Here is an 18,812-nt window from a genome sequence, read left to right as displayed (position 1 = left end):
TTTGCTCTTCTTGACGTTTCATTCCTCCTGTTGTTTTTGAAATTGTGGTCTGATCTTTCTCTGTCCAGAATATCTTTTAGTATTCTTTGCAGTGCTGGTTTGGTGCTCATGAAGTTCTTCAATTGTTCTTTGTCGTGAAAGTATTTTATTTCTCCGTTGAATTTGAGAGACAGTTTGGCAGGGCTTTCTCTGATTTTTGTATCAGAATAATACTTGCCTCAGGAATGAGTTGGGGAGAATTCCTTTCCTTTCAATTTCATCAAAGAGTTTGAGAAGAATGGATGCTAAATCTTTCCTAAATTGCTTGTAGAATTCAGCTGTGAAAAAATCCCGGGCTTTTCTTCACTGGCAAGTTTTTAATTACATTCTCAATTTCACTGACTGATATTGAGTTATTCGGGATATTTATATCTTCTTCATTCAGCTTTGGTAATTCATATGTATCTAGAAATCTGTCCATTTCCTCTGTATTTTTCCTCCTATGAGAGTAAAGATTTTCAAAGTAGGTATTGATGATCTTCTGAATTTCTTCAGGATCTGCAGTGATTTCATCCCCTTTCATTCCTTATTGTGTTTATTTCAGTTTTCTCTTTCCTTTTTTTGATAAGGTTGGCTGGGGTTTTATCTATTTTACTTATTCTTTCAAAGAACAAACTCTCTGATTTATTAATTCTTTGTATTGTTCTTTTTAGTCTCCATTGTGTTAATTTCTGCTCTGAGCTTTATAACTTCCTACCTTCTTTGGGCTCTGGGTTTGACGTGCTCTCTTTTTCTAGGAACTTGAGGTGCAGCATAAGATTGTTTATTTGTGCTTGTTCTGTTTTCCTGAAGTGGGAGTTCACTGCTATAAATTTCCCTCTGAGGACTGCTTTCATTGCATCCCGCAGGCTCCTGTAGGTTGTATCTCCATTTTCGTTTGTTTGTAAATAGTGTTTAATCCTACTTTGATTTCATCTATGACCCTTTGGTTGCTCAGGAGAATGTTATTTAATTTCCAACTGTGTATGGAGTTTTTTGTGTTTTCTCTTGTCATTAATTTCCAATTTCATTGCACTATGGTCTGATAGTATACATGGAGTAATTTCAGTTCCTTTGCATTTACTTAAACATGTTCTATGTTCTAGTACATGGTCCATTTTAGAGAACGTTCCATGTGCAGCTGAGAAGAATGTGTATTCTGATGCTGTTGGGTGGAACTCTGTAAAAGTCTGCTAAGTCCATATGTTCACACTTTTGGTTTTGTTCTGTTCTTTCTTTCCCAATTTTTTGTCTAGTTAATCTATCTCTTTGTGACAATGGTGTGTTAAAGTCCCCTGTTATGATTGTGTTGCTACTTATTTCATTTTTCATGTCTGTTAAAATTTGTGTTACATAGGTGGGTGTGCCTATATTTGGTGCATAATGTTTATGATTGTTACCTCTTCCTCTTGAAGCTTCCCCTTCACAAGTATGTAGTGATCATCTGTATCTCTTTTGATTGTTCTTGGTTTGAAGTTCATGTTGTCTGCAAGCAGAATAGCTACCCCCACTTTTCTGGGTTCCTGTTGAATGGAGTATTGTTTTCTATCCTTTAACATTCAGTCTTTGAATTTCCTTTTGAGTTAAATGTGTTTCTTGTATACAGCATATAGTTGGGTTTTGTTTCCTAATCTACTCTGCAAGTCTGCTTCTTTTGGTTGGTGCATTGAGACCATTTACATTGATGGTTATAAGGGATATGTACTGGCTTGTCTTTGTCATGCTATTTTCCTGCTGTTGGATCCTCCTTTTTCCTTCTGTTTAATTGCTTGCTCTGCTTGTTGATTCCTTTCTGTTGTTGTTCTTGAAGTTGCAGTCTGTTTTATCTCTTTCTAGTATATCTTTCAGTACTCTTTGTAGGATTGGTTTGGCACTCATGAATTTGTTTAGTTGTTTTTTATCATGGAAATATTTTATTTCTCCATTAAATTTGAAAGACAGCTTGGCAGGGAACATCAGTCTGGGTTGGAAGTTGTTTCCTTTCAGTACCTGAAGTATATCACTCCAAGCTCTTCTTGCCTTGATGGTTTGTGTTGAGATGTCTGCCATGATTCTGATAGGCTTTACTTTATAGGTGATCTGTTTCCTTTCTCTAACAGCTTTTAATATTCTGAGCTTTTGTTGAGTTTCCAGGATCTTGATCACTATATGTGTGGGTATAGATTTATTTTGGTTATGATTAACTGGAGTTCTAAATGCTTTCCTTTTCTGGATGTCCAATTCTTTTACCATGCCTCAGAAATTTTCTGCTATTATTTCTGCAAATAGTCTTTTTATGTCATTTGTGTTGACACTTGCTGTTTCATTAATACCTGTTAATCTGACACTGCTTCTCTTTGCTGCTTCTTGCAGTTGTTGAATTGTTATTTCCTGGTTCCTTGTTGTTTTTAAGAGATCCCTCCTTTCATGTTGATTAGTGACAATGCTGTTTTCAAGGTCTGAAAGTCTATCTTCAGCTTCTTTCAGGTGGTTTTGCAAGCTTTCAGTGGAAGTTTTAAGTTCCTGGATATGTGCTTGCATCTGTTTCATACCTTCTAGTTCTTTTCTATATCGTTCCCTGAAGGTTTCATTGAGTTGTCTTTGCTCTTCTATTTTTTTGTCTATGTCATCTTTGGATATGCTGAACATTTCTTTCATTATTGTTGTCATTTCTTTTCTCACCTGAGGCATTATTTCTGATCTGATGTCTTCTATGGCCTGATGGCATTGTTTCTTTACTTCAGTTGCTATCATTTCAGAAATTTCAGTTGTATGACTTCCAGGCTCTTCTGTGCTGATGCCTCCTGGACTTGCTTTGGGTGGTGTGGAGGTCTGGGATTGCATTTTGTACCTTTGTTTTGTCCTTTTTGAGGAACCAGAGACTCCTGTAGTGCCATCTCACTGTCCTGATTGTGTGTGAAAGTCAGGGCGAGAATCTGAAGCTCAGTGTAGCTCCTGTGCTGGTGAGTGGTGGCACCCAGCCTTGGCTGACACACTAGGGATGTGGTGGGTAGCCACCGAGGCCCCAGAGGGTGCCGAGGCTTCTGCTTTCCATGTTGGTCAGGGAGGCAGAGCCCAGAGTCACTGGGCTTCCGAAGATGTCTGGGGTTCAGCCCAGGGCAGGGAGACACTGTATAGGTGTGGCAGGTAGCCACTGAGGCCCCAGAGGGTTCCAGAGGCTTTACCTGCCTTGCACGCTGGTGAGGGAGGCCAAGCCCAGACTCACCAGGCTTCCTGAAGATGTCGGGGGTTCAGCCCAGCCCAGCCTGGACACACTATGGGTGTGGCGGATAGCCACCGAGGCCCCAGAGGGTGCCTGAGGTTTTGCTTGCCTTGCACCCTGCTCAGGGAGGCAGAGTCCAGACTCACCGGGCTTCTTGAAGATGTCCGAGGTTTCCTTTTCTTTATTTTAAGGAAAGACCAAACCAAAAAAAAAGAAAGAAAAGAAAGAAAAACAATGATACAGAGTTTCAAAACAGGATAATAAGAAATAGATCTTTTCAATGAACTGAAGGAAATTAGTATAATTATGCCCTAATATATACATACATAATTTTCTCTTACTTCTTTTCTCCTGTCTCTCATTGTGGAGGTTTTTAAGACACTCCAGTTTCCAGCTTGTGCTCTTTATTGTCCTAACCTAGTTGGCGACCAGTTGGCAAAGAGTCCTGGGAATAAATCTTTCTGGAAGGATGGAAAATAGGTTGAAGAACAAGCAGATAAATGACCTGCACCACATCCTGTATATGTATGATATTGTGGTTTGTTAGTTTTATTTAATCCTTAGTGTAATTGTCATTCCAACGCAAAAGTTAAACCCAATCTTAATAAAAATTTGGAAAAATCAGAAAATAGCAAAGAATAAGGTAAATATTATTTACATACTGAATAATCACTGTGATCACTTGACACATTATCCCTTCATAATTTTTAAGTAAATGATAACTAAATAGATTCAGAGTTAAATACATGGTCAGTATCCTTTTTTAAAAGTATGTAATTTCTATTTGATCATTCTTTGAAACTACACCTTTTCACTGCTATATATGTATACGATACTATAGAATACCATAAATTTTTTTATCATTCCTCAAATTCTGAACATTCCATATGGCCATGTTCCTCAAAAACATCACAGATCTACTTCTTAAATTTAAATATTTGGATCGAAAGAGAAATTTAAATCTAACAACAGGAAATCTGAAAATAAATTAAACCTAAAAATTAGGTATATATTTTTACAATTAGAAAGTTACGTGATTAGAAATTTTATTTTACTTATTTTAAATCTCTATGCTGTCACTGTCAATAAACAAAGCAATAATGTGTTATTTATATCACTTGAACTTACCCTGCACAACACAAAATATTGTCTAGAAACACTATTATTTAATTTCTTTTAATTGCCAGTTAATTATCTGCACTATACTCAAAAATAGAATTACTAGAGTTCATTATTACTAAATGATATGTGCCTGTCTACGACGGAGCAAGCGCCGTGGATCTAGCTGTTACAACCAGAACCTAAGCAACCACTTACGATTCATAGTCCAATTCACATACAAATAACATCTATACGGAGGCTAGGATTTATGACTTGTAGGTGTGTTTGTCTCTTTCTACCTGACCCCTAGCGTCTGATCTCTTTCCTGTCACTTTTTCATCTCCCTCTCCCAATGATCTGCAAAGGAGAATAGTAAGAAACCAAGGACAGCCAGGCTGTCAGACATATCTGAGCGCCGGAGACATGTGTTTACTGAAAAAGTACTGAAGAAACTTTTCCCTAATGTTTCAAGTGGTCAAGAAAAGGGGACTCCTGGGACTCTGACCTTAGAAACACCACTCAAGAAAGTGACCTCTGGGAGAGTGAAGTACAAGCACGTTCACCGTTGGACAGATGGCGGTGACATTGAGATCCCAGCCATAGCGCCACATCTGTACTGTGTTTGCCCCCTGAGGAGTATGTACCCGGCTGACCAGCGTCCACAGCCGTGCTGATTCTAGAAGGCCTCCAGTGCCAATCATGTGGAAGACCAGGATCCTCATGATCAACCAAAGAAAATAATTAGAAAGCATAAACTCAAAAAAAATTAAAATTCTAATAATGTTCATGTAGAACTAGCAGAATTAGAGCAACAGCAGAGCCTTTCACAAGCAAAATTACAGCCGCAGCACAAAGAGTGCCCACAATAAGCAAAAATAAGAAGAGGAACCTGAAAAAAGAAATAGCAACTTAGAAGGAAGGAAGCTGTTAGCCTAATGACCAAGGCCTCCAGTGCCAGCTTTATGTACCAGCCTGAGAGCTGCATTGAGCAGGAGGATATCCCATCAGGCTCCTGGAGGCAGAGTTCCCAACTCCAAGGAGGAGGCCACAGGGGATGCCAGCACAGAAGACAACACAGGCCCCACCCTAGAAGACATGGAGGTCACCAACAGGAAGGCCAATGGCATCCTGAACTTTCTGAAGTCAACTCAATAAATGCATTTCTATTATAGTGTCTCTGAAGACCCCAGTTCAGCTGTTCATGTGGAAACTGCTAAGGAGCTGCTCGGCTCCTACAGTCTCGCCAGAAGGCTCCCTTGGATGTGCTCATTCTGGGTGGTATGAAAACGCAACTACTTCCGCATGACACAGTGAGACTGCAGCGAGCCCTGGACCTGCTTCTGGAGCACTGCACATTGCCTCTCGGCCATACCAGAGTAATCTTTGCTTTCTTTAATAACTGGACTACACATGTCCTTCCTGAGAAAAACAGTGAAAGAAACCAGTATGTCTCTTAAAGAAGAATTAATATTTACCAGAAAATGTAAATGACAAAGTTGACAAAGTTCATTCTTCTATACAAAGAAGATTAAATTTCTTATATTTTCTTTATAATTCAGACTCTGGAGACTTGGAAGACATTTCTGCCACATAATTTATTCTTGTGCTTGCACATAGTAGGTGAGATTATGAGACTTTAAACATCTGAGACTTTAAATGCAAAATGGGATAAAATTGACAATTTCACTTATTTGCAATTACATGTCTTGAATTATTACATAAAACTTGATCATTTTTCTAACTCCTCTTAAACATTGAAAAGGGATACTGTGTTAAACTAAACAGTGTTTAAGTCACTTTATTTCAAAAATGTACAGCACCCAAAACTTCAAGAGATGTTTATTTTAGCTCATGTGTCAGTCCATAGTCAGCTGACTCTAAGAAAGAAAAAGGCAGAGGGCTTAGCACAGCAGTAGCTGCACTCTCATGGCAGCCAAGAAGGAAGCAAAGAGCAAAGGAGGAGCAGGAAGAGGGATCAATTCTTCCAAGTCACGCCCTTAGGTACACATCTCTTCCCGCCAGACACCACCTCCTTGCAGCAAGTCAGACATAAGCCTCCATCATCCAGACACCTTCCAAAGTCCCACCTATGAGCACATAAGACTTTGAGGAAATGTCTGGACATAAATGATACCAATAGTTTAAAGTTGTTGTTTATATTTAATCAAGTTTTAAATCACCTTGTCTCTGAAAATCTTTTCTTTATGGATGCCTTATGCATATTAAAAGCCTCAAGTTTAAAAAAAGAAAAAAGAAACCAAAGACAATCACTCATCTGCCCTTCTGGTGACGTGATTGTTTCCTCAAATCTCTTTCTTGCTTTGAATATTCTGATGTCACGCACCAGCCTGTTGGAACAAAGAAACCAGTCTGTTTTGTCAGTGGCAACACCAATGACTAGAAGTGGTTGCTCAGTAAGGTCTCCCTGGAAGTCACTTACCCAACACGGAGTAGTATATTGCCAAGATCTGGGCAGAACATGACCTCTCCCAGCCCGATACATCACATGATGACAACCTAGAAATGAGGTTCTTCACAGTCCTGGACTTCAACTTGTATTACAAACTACAGTGATTAAAAATTGCATGGTACTGGCACAAAACAAGCATGTGGATCAGTGGAACAGAATAGAGGATGCAGAAAGAACTCCAGGCACATGCAGCTGTCTGGTCATTGATAAAAGGGCCAAAAACATACACTGGGGAAAAGATAGCCTATTTAACAATGGGGCTGAGAAAACTGTATATCCACATACAGAAGACTGAATCTAGACCCATATCTTTCACCATGTGCTAACTAAAATCATAGTGCATCAAAGATCTAAATATTAAAACACAAACACTTAATCTGCTGGAAGATACAATAAGTAAAACTATTGAAGATTTAGACATAGGCAAGAACTTCCTGAACAGAATCCCAATTGCACAAAAAATAACATCAAGAATCAGCATATGGGATGATTCCAAATTAAAAAGCTTCTGCACAGTAAAGGAAGCAACCAACAGAATGGGAAAGAAGTTTGCCAGTTATTCCTCAGACAGAGGACTAATATCTAGAATAAATAAGGATCTCAAAAAATAGATTCTTTGTCACAAATAAAAGACCCAATCCAAAAATAGGCAACTGAAATAAATAGGCACATCTCAAAAGAAATACAAATAGCCAATGAAGACATGAAAAAAATGTTCAACGGCTCTGGTCATTAGAAAAATACAAATTATAGCAACACTGAGATTTTATCTTACTCCAGAAAGAATGGCCATCATCAAGAAATCAAATAATAACAAATGCTGATGAAGCTATAAAGTAAAAAGGAACTCCACTGTTGGTGGGAATATAAACCAATATAACCACTATGGAAATCAGTATGGAGAATCCTCATAAATTTAAATTCCATTTGACCCAGATACGCCCCTTCTCAGTATCTTCCCAAAGAGTTACGGATATTATATTATAGTGATAAATGCATACCCATGTTTATAGCAGCACAGTTCATGATAGTTTAATCTTTGATATAGCCTACATGTCCATTAGCAGATGAATGGATAAAGAAAATGTGGTATTTATACTCAGTGGAGTGCAACTTTGCCATAAAGTAGGGTAAACCTGAAGCATTCTTAGGTAAATGGATGCACCTTGAAAACATAATATTAAGTGAAATAAATCAGACACAGAGGCTTAAATTTCACATAGTTTCTCTTATAGGAGGAACCCAAAATATAAACAAATCTAAGAGCAAAATAAAAGACAGATATTAGGAAATAGGGAGATACATCTTTTGCAAAAGGGAAGGGAACCAAGAGTTGGAGGTGGGAGGAAGGAAGAGGATGAGAAAGGCACAGAGATGTGTTATGGACATGTACCAACTCCCCACAAAGAGTGTAGTCATCATGTCCTGCAAACACATACTAATAAAAAATACAAATTAAAGAAAAAAGAAATGAGGTTCACAGGCTATAGAGTCTATTGCTAAATAAATAATAATAATAAAGGCAAACAACAGCTTCTAAACAGCAGAGCAATATCCCTGAATCTAGAGTGAACCAGCAACTGTGAAATAATTTTGGAGTTCATTCTTTTGTGTTCCCTAAATTTTTATTTGTCCTCAATTCAGATATCTGCAAAGAAACCTGCCTGCATAATAATCCTCATGGGGAGAGGCCAGAGACCACTTCTTTGTACTCGTTAGACCGGTCTCTAGCTTTGTCTTATCCAAGTGTAATGTAATCATTTACATACCTGTCTACACTATAAGCTCTTTGATGATAGCTTATGCATTATTTAGCTTTGCAACCCAAAGCAAAATATTATGCTTGAAATACACTTGGTGTTCAATGAAATGTTTGTTGAACTAAAGAACAATGTCTCCAATATAGAGATGAGAACTACTCACTATTGAATGTGTCAGCTCCTTGAAGAACTGAATTTTAAATTTAAATTTCTTTTCTCAGAAAATTCATTATCAGGTAACACCTCGATAGCATTGCGTTTACTTCCCCCTAACTCTGCATGAGACATGAGCTCATTCTCAGAGCCTCCTACCAGCTCACTCATTTCAGATTCCTCTCTTCATTGTCTGGATTTGCAGACCTTCATTCGTAGTATGGCTATTGAGTCAGATTTTGCTGGGCTATTTCTAAATAATGGTTGAAATTCTAAAATGGCCTTGGCTCTGGTGAAGAAAAAATACATTGTGCAAAAGAAACCATTTATTTTCATTGTTCAACCGTTGTAGATGCTAAGAATGAGTGAAAATAAAAGTTTTTGCTACAGTGTGCTTAAAGTTGGTGTAATAGGTTGCTTGCTGCATAGAAAATTGCCTTCAGACTCAGTGGCTTCAATCACTATGTATTAACTCATGTAGTTCCCAGGGTCTAGAATCTAAGAGAAGCTTTGCTAGTTTGTTCTGGCTCGGGGAATCTCAGAAAGGAATCTCAAGCTTTCATCTCAAGGCTGAACTGGACCAAGAGGATCTAATTCCAAGGCAACTAACACCTTATAACTAGGTGTTAGTTGATTATCAGCAGGGAGCTGCCATATCTCACCACATGGACCTCTCCATGGGGTTGCTTTAGTACCCTCAGATAAGGTCACTGCATTCCGCTGAGACAGTGATCCAAGAGAGCAAAGAGAAAGCCCCACTGTGCTTCTGTATCCCCATATCAAACCTCACACTTTATCACTTCCACCATGCTGTAACCTAGTTGTTAGAGAGATTAAGGAAATTCAGTACCCAGTGGGAATTAGAACCCACCTGTTGAAAGGAATATCAAAGAATTTCTGGAGATACTTTTAAATTATTACACTGAATTATCAGATAAATAATTCAAAATGTTTATATATGAAGTTTGCTATGCATCTGTGTCACTTTTCCTTTAACTTTTAAACTTCCGTAAGGTGATTACAAATTTCATAACAGTTGGCATGTGCTAAAGAAGGTGCATATTTTCCATCATAATCCTCAATCTCCATTAATTTGTTTCAGGTGCAGGAAAAAAACAATCCCTGACATTTATATCTGCAAGCTGTTTGTGGCTGATTTGCTCCATGTCATTGGAATGCCGTTTCTCACCCGTGGGCCAGAGGGGGAGAGTAGGTATTTGGGAGGCCACTCCACACCATCATCAATCCCTGGATAGCTGCAGCCAGTTTGCCTGTAGTGTTATTATGGCTGTAATACATGTGGACAGGTAAGTAAAGAGATTTGAAGTACCTGAAGACACCTCAGAGACACCTATGCTTCCTTGAGGTCATTCCCATTTAAGCAACATTAGTGTTTTATGACAGAAAAGCTCCTCTTCCTTTGTTTTATTGTAGAATTAATTAGTCAAGAATTGTTTTCAATCTTCACAGAGGTCTCTTTGGTTTTTGTTTGGTTTTGGTTTCTTGGTTTTTGGTTTTCATTTTTTGTTTGTTTGTTTTTGGTTTTTTTTGGTGGTAGAAATCAAACTCAGGACCTTGCACCATTCCATTGAGCTATATCCCCTGTTCCAAGGGTCTGTTTTTAATGGAAACTATAGAACACTAAAATCTCCTTTCTGTCTAATCTTTGCTTCTGTCCTGAGTTTTATTTGCTATGCGTTGCAAGAAAAAAAAGGTTACAAAATCATGAAGACTTAGAAACCTAAGTGAACGCCACCATTATTGTTGCAGTGAGGAAGCTGAGGCCGGCAGAGGGGCAGTGGTATGTCAGGGCACATATCGTTCATGGTAGAGCTAAGAATTCAAGTTCTCTCACTCCCTGTTCAGAGCTGTTTCTGATGTGTTCACTGTCTGATGTGCTTGCTATCACCTAGCAGCACAAAACCATCAGTGGAGTGACTACAGGTTATCACACAACTATGAAGCAATCTCCCAGTAGCAGAAAGATCATCTTTTACACTCATGGTTATGTCTGGTTAATATATTGCTGCCATTTAGGTTATTAAAAATGTATTATTCCCCTGTGTCCTAGAATGTACCATAATCCCTCTCACCAACCATGTAAGCTAATGTTATTTGAGGAGACAATGGTGGTGCTAAACACTTATAGAGCCCAGTTCAGAGCCAGACATCAGTTCTAGAGATGGCAGGTATCTGCAACTATCTCCTACCTACCCAACCCTCCTAGGAAGCATGCAAGCTAAGATTCCCCTGCAGACTCCACAAAGACAAGTTTGGTCCACTAATATATCCCAAATGTCTGTGTAACTGTACCTAGCACATGGATGTACAAAAAATATTGATTAATCAATATGAATGAAAGTCAGCATTAAAGGTGTGTTGAATTCCTCTGGGTCTATCCAGGACTACTTCCTGAAGTCTGTTTTTTCACCCTTTCAAGAGGCATTTTGGAGTAGGGAACTGATAAAAGGTCTTCAGATAGATTAAACAAAAGAATGGTGTAGTGCATATAGGTAATTCACTCTGAAAAATGAGTGATGATGGTAACACTTTACACGGTTTGTATCCTGTTGCTTTTCTGTAAAGTGATTCTCAAAATTCAGTGTGATTCTCAATTTATAATCAAAGTACTATGTAGTTGTGGTTATCTTAGTGAATGCCAGCCAATGCTGATGGTGACCTGAGAAAGCCCAAAGCTTACCAGGGTCCCAGCACCGAGAAGAAGGCCCTACACAGGCAAGGCTTGCTATGGACAAGCAACCTAAATCCAAGACTTTCCCATGGTAGTCCCGCTCTTGGGGATGGGAAAACCTTTTTCATACTGTGTAGTTTGGAAACAGGAGAATATTGCCTTTAAAAAGAAGGCTATTTGTCCTCCCATAAATCTTTTACTGCAAATAAAGTGAATGGACATTTTTTGCCTTGGAATAAGCCAACTTGGTACAGTTCCTAATGTTTGCAGATTTGCAAGGATGGTGTCCATGTGTATGTGTGTGTTATACATCTGTTTTCTTTTAATCTGGGTAGATACAAATGCTAAAATTTCCCTTCACAGCTAAGACATTTAGGCCTTTTCCTTCTGCTGGCCCTCACTCTAGAGGATCAGGTGGCAAGAGACAAATGTTCCATGGCTTTTCTTATAATTCTGACTTCTCTAAATTTATAGACGTTCCACCAGATCTACAACTGTGTAAAAAGAAATGGAGTCTGCTTTGTAAGACCATAACCAAATGTCAGTGCCATTGATATGGTTTATGTTTATGTAAGTCAGCTCAGTTGCTAATTTAATGGATCTTATATTTCAGTATTTCCGATAATTATTTTCTCCTTCTTTGATTAGTAATACTAAGTATGCAGAATATTGAATAGTGGGTTTCTCCATCCACAGCAATATAGAAAAAAAGTAAGCAACCAGACTATGAAAAATACTTGGCTCCAGATATAAGCTACTAGATTCACTTTAGGATAAACTTTTGTGAATAATCTCTAGAACAATGCATAAGCCAGAATTTTCAATGCACTCATTCAAAAACAAAAAAAATGTTTGAGCATGGACCATAAGCTGAAGACTTCCAGATGCAGAGGTATTGCAGCCTTAAATTCACTGACAAGTCTCCTGCCCTCATAGGGCTTCCATACCAACAGTGTAGACAGACGTTAAGTGACGAGTCACATGGGTGAAAGTTTATTACCACAGTGATGTATCTTAGGAAGAAATATAGAGCTCTCCTATGATCTGCATTGACCATAATGGACCCTTACATAGAATGGGGAGAGAAAAAAGGCTTCTTAGTGAGCGAGACAGAAAAATAGGCCCTCAAAAGGAGAGTAGAGAAATGTGAAGGTAGATCTTAGCAGGCAGGAAGAACCACATGTGCCTGCCCCTGAAAGGGGAGAGAACTTGAAAGTTGTTATACTTTGAATCTGCAGTGTTCCCTGTTGAAAGATTGGCCCCCAACTTGCCATATTGGAAAGTGGTGAAATCTTTAAAGGGTGGAGCCTAGTGGAGGTCTTTAGGTTATCGGGGGCATAGAGTTGAAGTGGTTCATAGGATTCTAGACATTTCCCTGTCTTTCTCCCCTCTGGACCATGAGGTGAGCAGTTTTGCTCTGCTATTTGCTCCCTACCATGATGTGTTGCCTTGCCAAAGCAATGGAACCTACTAATCTTGGACTACAAAATCTGAAACTGTGAGCTCAACAAGCCTTCTTAGAAGCAGACTATCTCAGATATTAGTTGTAATAATAGAGAGCTGACTAACACAGAAGTCAAGAGAGAATCTGGCACAAGTTCCAGCCAAGTGGCAGACAGGGCCAGGCAGAGAAAAGAGAACTTCTGAATCATACTGAATATTCTGAATTATATCTGAAAGTCATAGAAAGCCATTACAATATTTTCACCCAGAACAAGATGCTATCAGAGAAGATTCCTGAATCGAGTTGTGTCATGACTTATTCGTTCTTTAATTCCAGTCAGAGTGATAGCTGAGCTGCAGTGTAGTCCCTGTCTCTGCCACTGCCCCAGCAAGAAGGAAGGGGATCGTCTGTTCCATGTGAAGGGCCCCCTTAACTGAGTAAAAAATATCCCATCTCATGTGCAAAACTGAAACAGCAAAAGGGCTGAAAACCTTTCATCATTATGAGTCTTCATTAAGTAGCTGTGTGAGAACTTGGAAAAAACTATGAACAACAAAATCATTTTTACACTTGTTCAATTTCTACTAACACTACCATCAACCACCCTCCCCTCCAGCAAAACTGCTTTCTTAAGCAGCCTTCTTTCTGATTACTGCTGTCTTTTTCATCACTTAGCTCTGTTAGTTCTGAACTTTTCTTCTTGGGTTTGCTGGACAAGCATATGTTTGGTATGTCAGGATATCAGGTTTGAAGAATGATCATCCTTTTCTGGATCTAAAGTGAAAGAAAAGAAAAACACTTCCCCACTCTCCCACATGTAGTCAGCCCACTTCCTCTCTCTGGACCCCAGCCCAAATTCCCCAGGAATTTGCGTTCGTTATGCTAATCAGGCTTGTTCATCCTGACTGTGATTTCTGTGAACCAAACTTCCAAGTGCCTGGGGAATCCATTGTAAATGTCTATCGTGTGTGCCTACATCTCATCCTGCTGAGGGAGTCTCCTATCAGCACCCCCACATTTTCCTGCTTCCTGCCTCTACATCAGTAAATCTTGCTGGGAAGAGAGTCATTTCCTCCTACAGGACATTCTGGCTCAGAGACGAAGTTTTTCCAGAGCCTCCTTTAAAAGAGAAGCACTTTTCTGAAGAAAGGGTTTGCACTGTGGAATTTTACCATTATCAGTGTGTTCATGGAAGTGATAGCTATTTCAGTGAGTGGTTTATTCAAACTTGCAGGGTCAAGAGTTGTTTTCTCTACAGAATCAGCAAGCTCTTAAAAAATATAACTTTCTTTTGCAATGATAGAGGTGTGCTTCAGGGAGAATAATAATACTAATAATTTACTCTTGTCATGAACCTTTCATCCTTGGAGCTCAATGCTTTATTGATTGTTTCCAAACCCTTCTTAACTGGCTTTACAGGTACTTGGCCCTCGTCCAACCATTTCGTCTGACGAGTTGGAGAATGAAGTACAAGACCATCCACATCAATTTGGGCCTTTGGGCAGCTTCTTTTATTCTGGTGTTGCCTGTCTGGGTCTACTTGAAGGTCATCAAATTTAAAGATGGTGTTGAGAGTTGTGCTTTTGATTTAACATCCCAGGTGATGTACTCTGGTAAGTTGTTAAAACTTAAGAAAAATAGAGTTGAATTAAGTTGTGAAGTGCTTCATCCTTCTTGTCAACACATGAGCAGCCTTGAAGAGTATCCTTGTGGATCCTCTTTTTGCCAGTCTGCCCGCTTAGTTTTCTCCTTTATGCAATCCAGGTGATAGTTTGGTTTGAAGAAGAAAAAGATCTTGTAATTTAATCATGTAAATTCAAAGATCTTGAATTTAATCATGGAACAAATATATTTAAATATGGATTTAAAGATCCATGATAGCCAGAAGTGATGAAAATGCAGTAATCAAGGGAAGAGGAATTTCTAAAATGGCCTAAGAATTACCCAGGGCTAAATGTGTCAAGATCCAATTATGGTTTGCTTGAGTTATAATCTCCATACAAACATATTTGAGTTCCAGCCTATCATACTTGTGAACATGACTTTATTTGGAACTTGGGTACTGGCAGGTGTAATAAATTTAGGGTAAGAGGGTCTCTAAATCCAGTGACTGGTATCCTTTGAACAAGAGGGAGATTTGAACAGACACAGAAATGCACAGAGAGAAGAATGCACGTGCAAAAACAGAGGCAGAGATTGGAATAATGGGTTTATGAGCCAAACAACACAGAAACCACCAGAAGCTAAGAGAGAGACCTGGAGTAGATTCTTCTTCAGGGTCTCCAAAAAGGAAAACCCCACACAACAACTTCATTTCAAACTTCTAGCTCCCAGAACTGGGGAATGAATTTCTGGTCTTTTAAGCCATCTAGTTTGTAGTTATTTATTTCAGTATCCCTCAGAAATGAATATAGCAACCAGCACAGCCATTTCTATAATACAACTGGAAAAGAAAATAATTGAGTTGCAAATTTTATACTTAAAGTTTAAATTTAGTACTGGAGTGTATGACTGAAATTTTTGTGCATCTTCTAAGAGCCAGGTGCTTTATGTATGCATCTCAAGTCAGCCTGAAGGCCCCCTTTCTCACACTATCACTTGTCAAGTAGATGAGTCATTTCTTCATTGTATAGACACAGCCCAAGACAGATGGAAGTGGAAACCATGATCTCATTTTTAAAAACAGCCCATATTATTAGTACATGTCTTGATTTGGGCAACTCTAATAAAGTACCAACTATAAACAGAAAATTATTTCTCACTGTTCAGAATGTTATAAGTCAGAAATCAGTATGCCAGCAGGGTCAGTTTCTGGTGAGGGCTCCTTCCTGGGTTGCCAACCTCTCCTTGAATCCTGGTGTGAGAGAGGAAAAGAAAAAGACACAGGAAGTAAGCTATCTTAGTTACTTTTCTCATTGCTGCGACAAAGTTAAAGGGTGAAAGGTTTACTTAGCTCACAGTTAATAGAAGTTTCAGCCCATAATTGGCTGGCTCCAAGGCTGGGTGGATTGGCAGAGAGGTATCAGCGGAGAAAGTTTGTGGCAGGCAGAACATAAGAAAAGCAAGCAAGCAAAACAAACCTCTTCCTGTCCCTTATATTGTACCCAGCTACCAGGATTAGGGTGGTGCCAAGCCAATCAGTGGACTGATTTAGTAATCACCCATATTTAATCCTAGCACCCTTGATCCTAGCATTGCACCATGAAATAATCACACACTCTAGATTCAGCCACCTTTGAAAAAGCCTCATCTGTGACTGCATGAGGCTTCAGGGGAACGTCCAAACACAAGCCATCATATAAGCTCTAGTGTATCTCCTTAGAGGTACACTAATTCCACTCATTACTTCCCAAAGATCTCGACGTCTGAACACCATCTCAATAGGGTTTAACATTCTGATACACAAATTTGAGGGAAACTCAAACACTCAGTGCATCAAATTGCATAGACAGGCTGGATTGTGTGTTCACTGTTTCTCTTGGCATCACTGGCTGCATTCACAGAAACTGTCAGCTAGTTGAAAGGTGAAATGATAGTCACTAGAGTTGATTGGTTAGCATAGGCCCCAACCTGTGTAATAAGAGAGCGTGTTCATGCTCCTCTCCTCTGACTTTGGCTTGTGCTGTAGAAGGAAACAAACTAAAAACCATTTCACTATTTGCACCAAAAGCTGCTTCTGATTCTGGGCCTGGTATTTTTCACTGGTTGTCATAAAGGATCTGCTGAGAGTGAAAACTCTGTCATTCTTCTATCATGAAATCCTTATAGTGGACAAGACTGAACCTATTGTCCTGGATTCAGGGTCCTTCTGGTCCTAGGTGTTGACTCTGCCATCCTCCCCACCCACCCAATCTGAGTCTACCTCTACTGAGTCCAGGGCTCTGCCAGAAAGGAGGACACCTGGCATCTGTACAGGGAGTCAGCACATCTGTCAATCCTACCTGGAGGATCACCAAGGAAAGTCTGACTGACTATACAGCAGGCCCTCCTCCATGCTGTCTGAGGGGTCACCTGGACTGAAGTCCAACAACTTGCCTAGACTGAAATGTCACCTCTTCCACTTACAAGCTGGGTAACCTTGGGCAAGTCAGTTAACCCTTCTGCACCTCAGTTTTTTTCTTCTATCATATACTAAGAACATTGTATGTAACAGATTGGGCCTGGCTAGAGAAGAGACAAGCATCACTGTCGGTGAATAACGAAAGGTATGATCTCTATGAGAAGGCACCCAAAGATTCTTAGCTGTTCCCTGAGGAATTTTACCTAAACCCTAAAAATAACTGCAAGAATCATGCCTCATAAACTGCAAATGTCATACCTATCAGTGAATATAACAACTAACATTCTCTCTCCTTTTCTCTCTGTGTCTGTCTCTCCATCTCTCTGTCTCTCTCTCTCCTACCTCTAGTCCTCCCTCACTTCCTTCCTCCCTCTCTCATTTTACAGGTATACCCTTTATTTAATAATAACTTCTTTCTTTTTCCCCTTACTGTTGATTTTTGTGTGCTATAATTTAATTTTATGCTATAGTTGGGAAATGTATCAACAGATGTATCAACAAAATAAAGATGCCAGATGGTAAATGTTTGCCTTGTTTTGCTTTTATTTGTTACAAGAACAATTCAGATATACTAAGATAAATACAATGGAAAGTAAACAATTACAAGAAATATACCATGCTGAGACAGAAGGTATCAATACACATCTAAAGAAGACATGTTCTGAAAGTGAAATGAGGCAGCCCATGCAGCTCTCTAACTTCCAGGAGTAAAGAACATGAAGGGTGGTGAGAAGGTGAGGAAGACAAGAGACAGAGAGCTGGGATGAGGTGGAGACTTCCCTCCAGATGGGAGGAAAGGAACTGCTCAACCACTGCAGCACATTTATTTATACATTTGTTAGGTTGAAGTGACACCCTTTTGCCTAGCAATACATTGCTTGGATTGCCTTTGGGCCTATGGTGTTCTCTGGAGTGGAGCAGCTTGTTCACATGGCTTGCCTTGGGCACTCTTTGTGCTCAGCCCCATACATGTGATCGATCAGTCTTCAGCTTTAGCCTCTCCCCATGGTGAAATGTGTCCTAAAGCATTTATTTGAGGATTGCTTAAGAAATGCTAAGATCATTAATGTAATAGTTTTAGAAAAATAGAATCAGAACTCAAGATTCTATCTAAAGAATAATTTTATGTTTTTCATCAATGTTAACTGTGTTTTTTCTACATTCTGTGAAGCTACACACATTTGTAAATATTTGACATGCTATGCACAGCTTTTTAATTTTTATGTTCTAATTTTTTAATTAGAGTAGAAGGATTTTGTTAATATTTGACTTAATAAGGATCTCAGTGTTAGGAAAGATTAATCAAGAGTAAATAAAGCCAAAGACTTACCTAATAACAATAAACTTGGGTGAAAGACTTTGAATATACTTTTTCCTAAAACTGCATAAATCTAAATTTTATTGTTTGAAACTGTACATACAAAGTTGTTCAAATGAATAAGTCAGTAATAGTATAAAATATTGGGTAAAAAAATTATTAAAATTTATCTTTGGAGTAGATTTCTGTACTACTTTTAGAAAGACAAGGCTGCCAGGTTTTGCTTTACGCCAAATATAATGCTGTGAAGATTTGCTAAAGTATAAGTGAACAGTTTAGCCCACTAATCAAAATGCATGGCAAACCCTGGAGCCAAAATTCTCTTGACTTACAACTTCTTTTTACTTCATTTCTTGAAATTCTAGGAAAGTTTTATATTATTAAAAGGTAATTTATTTAGAATGGGAAAGGAAAATAGCCACAATTATAGAAAAAATGGCTTCTAAATATATCACTAGGAGCTGTGTTTATGAGGTTAAAGTGAAATCACATGGAACATTAAGACATGAATAGCTACAGAAGATGTTTGAGTTTTTTCAAAACTCTTCTCCAGATCAGATCATTTGTTTCTAACTCTTTCCTCAGAGATGCTAA

At 38.8% G+C, this 18,812-nt stretch overlaps 1 protein-coding gene across 1 annotated transcript in view; it reads left to right on the top strand.

The window, feature by feature from the left end:
• Window positions 1–17,422, top strand: part of Mchr2 (melanin-concentrating hormone receptor 2) — a 30,006-nt gene extending 12,584 nt beyond the window's left edge. Inside the window, 6 exon segments of the mRNA XM_013510719.1 lie at window positions 9,807–9,886; window positions 9,889–9,945; window positions 9,948–10,011; window positions 14,260–14,432; window positions 14,435–14,453; window positions 17,287–17,422. Coding sequence (XP_013366173.1) covers window positions 9,807–9,886; window positions 9,889–9,945; window positions 9,948–10,011; window positions 14,260–14,432; window positions 14,435–14,453; window positions 17,287–17,422 — 529 coding nt within the window.
• Window positions 17,423–18,812: the final 1,390 nt, after the last annotated feature.

The sequence above is a fragment of the Chinchilla lanigera genome, unplaced genomic scaffold, assembly GCF_000276665.1.
Source record: "Chinchilla lanigera isolate Chin_1 unplaced genomic scaffold, ChiLan1.0 scaffold00010, whole genome shotgun sequence".
Lineage (NCBI taxonomy): Eukaryota > Metazoa > Chordata > Mammalia > Rodentia > Chinchillidae > Chinchilla > Chinchilla lanigera.
Note: the sequence above shows the minus strand (reverse complement) of the source record. Positions and strands in the feature narration are given on the sequence as shown.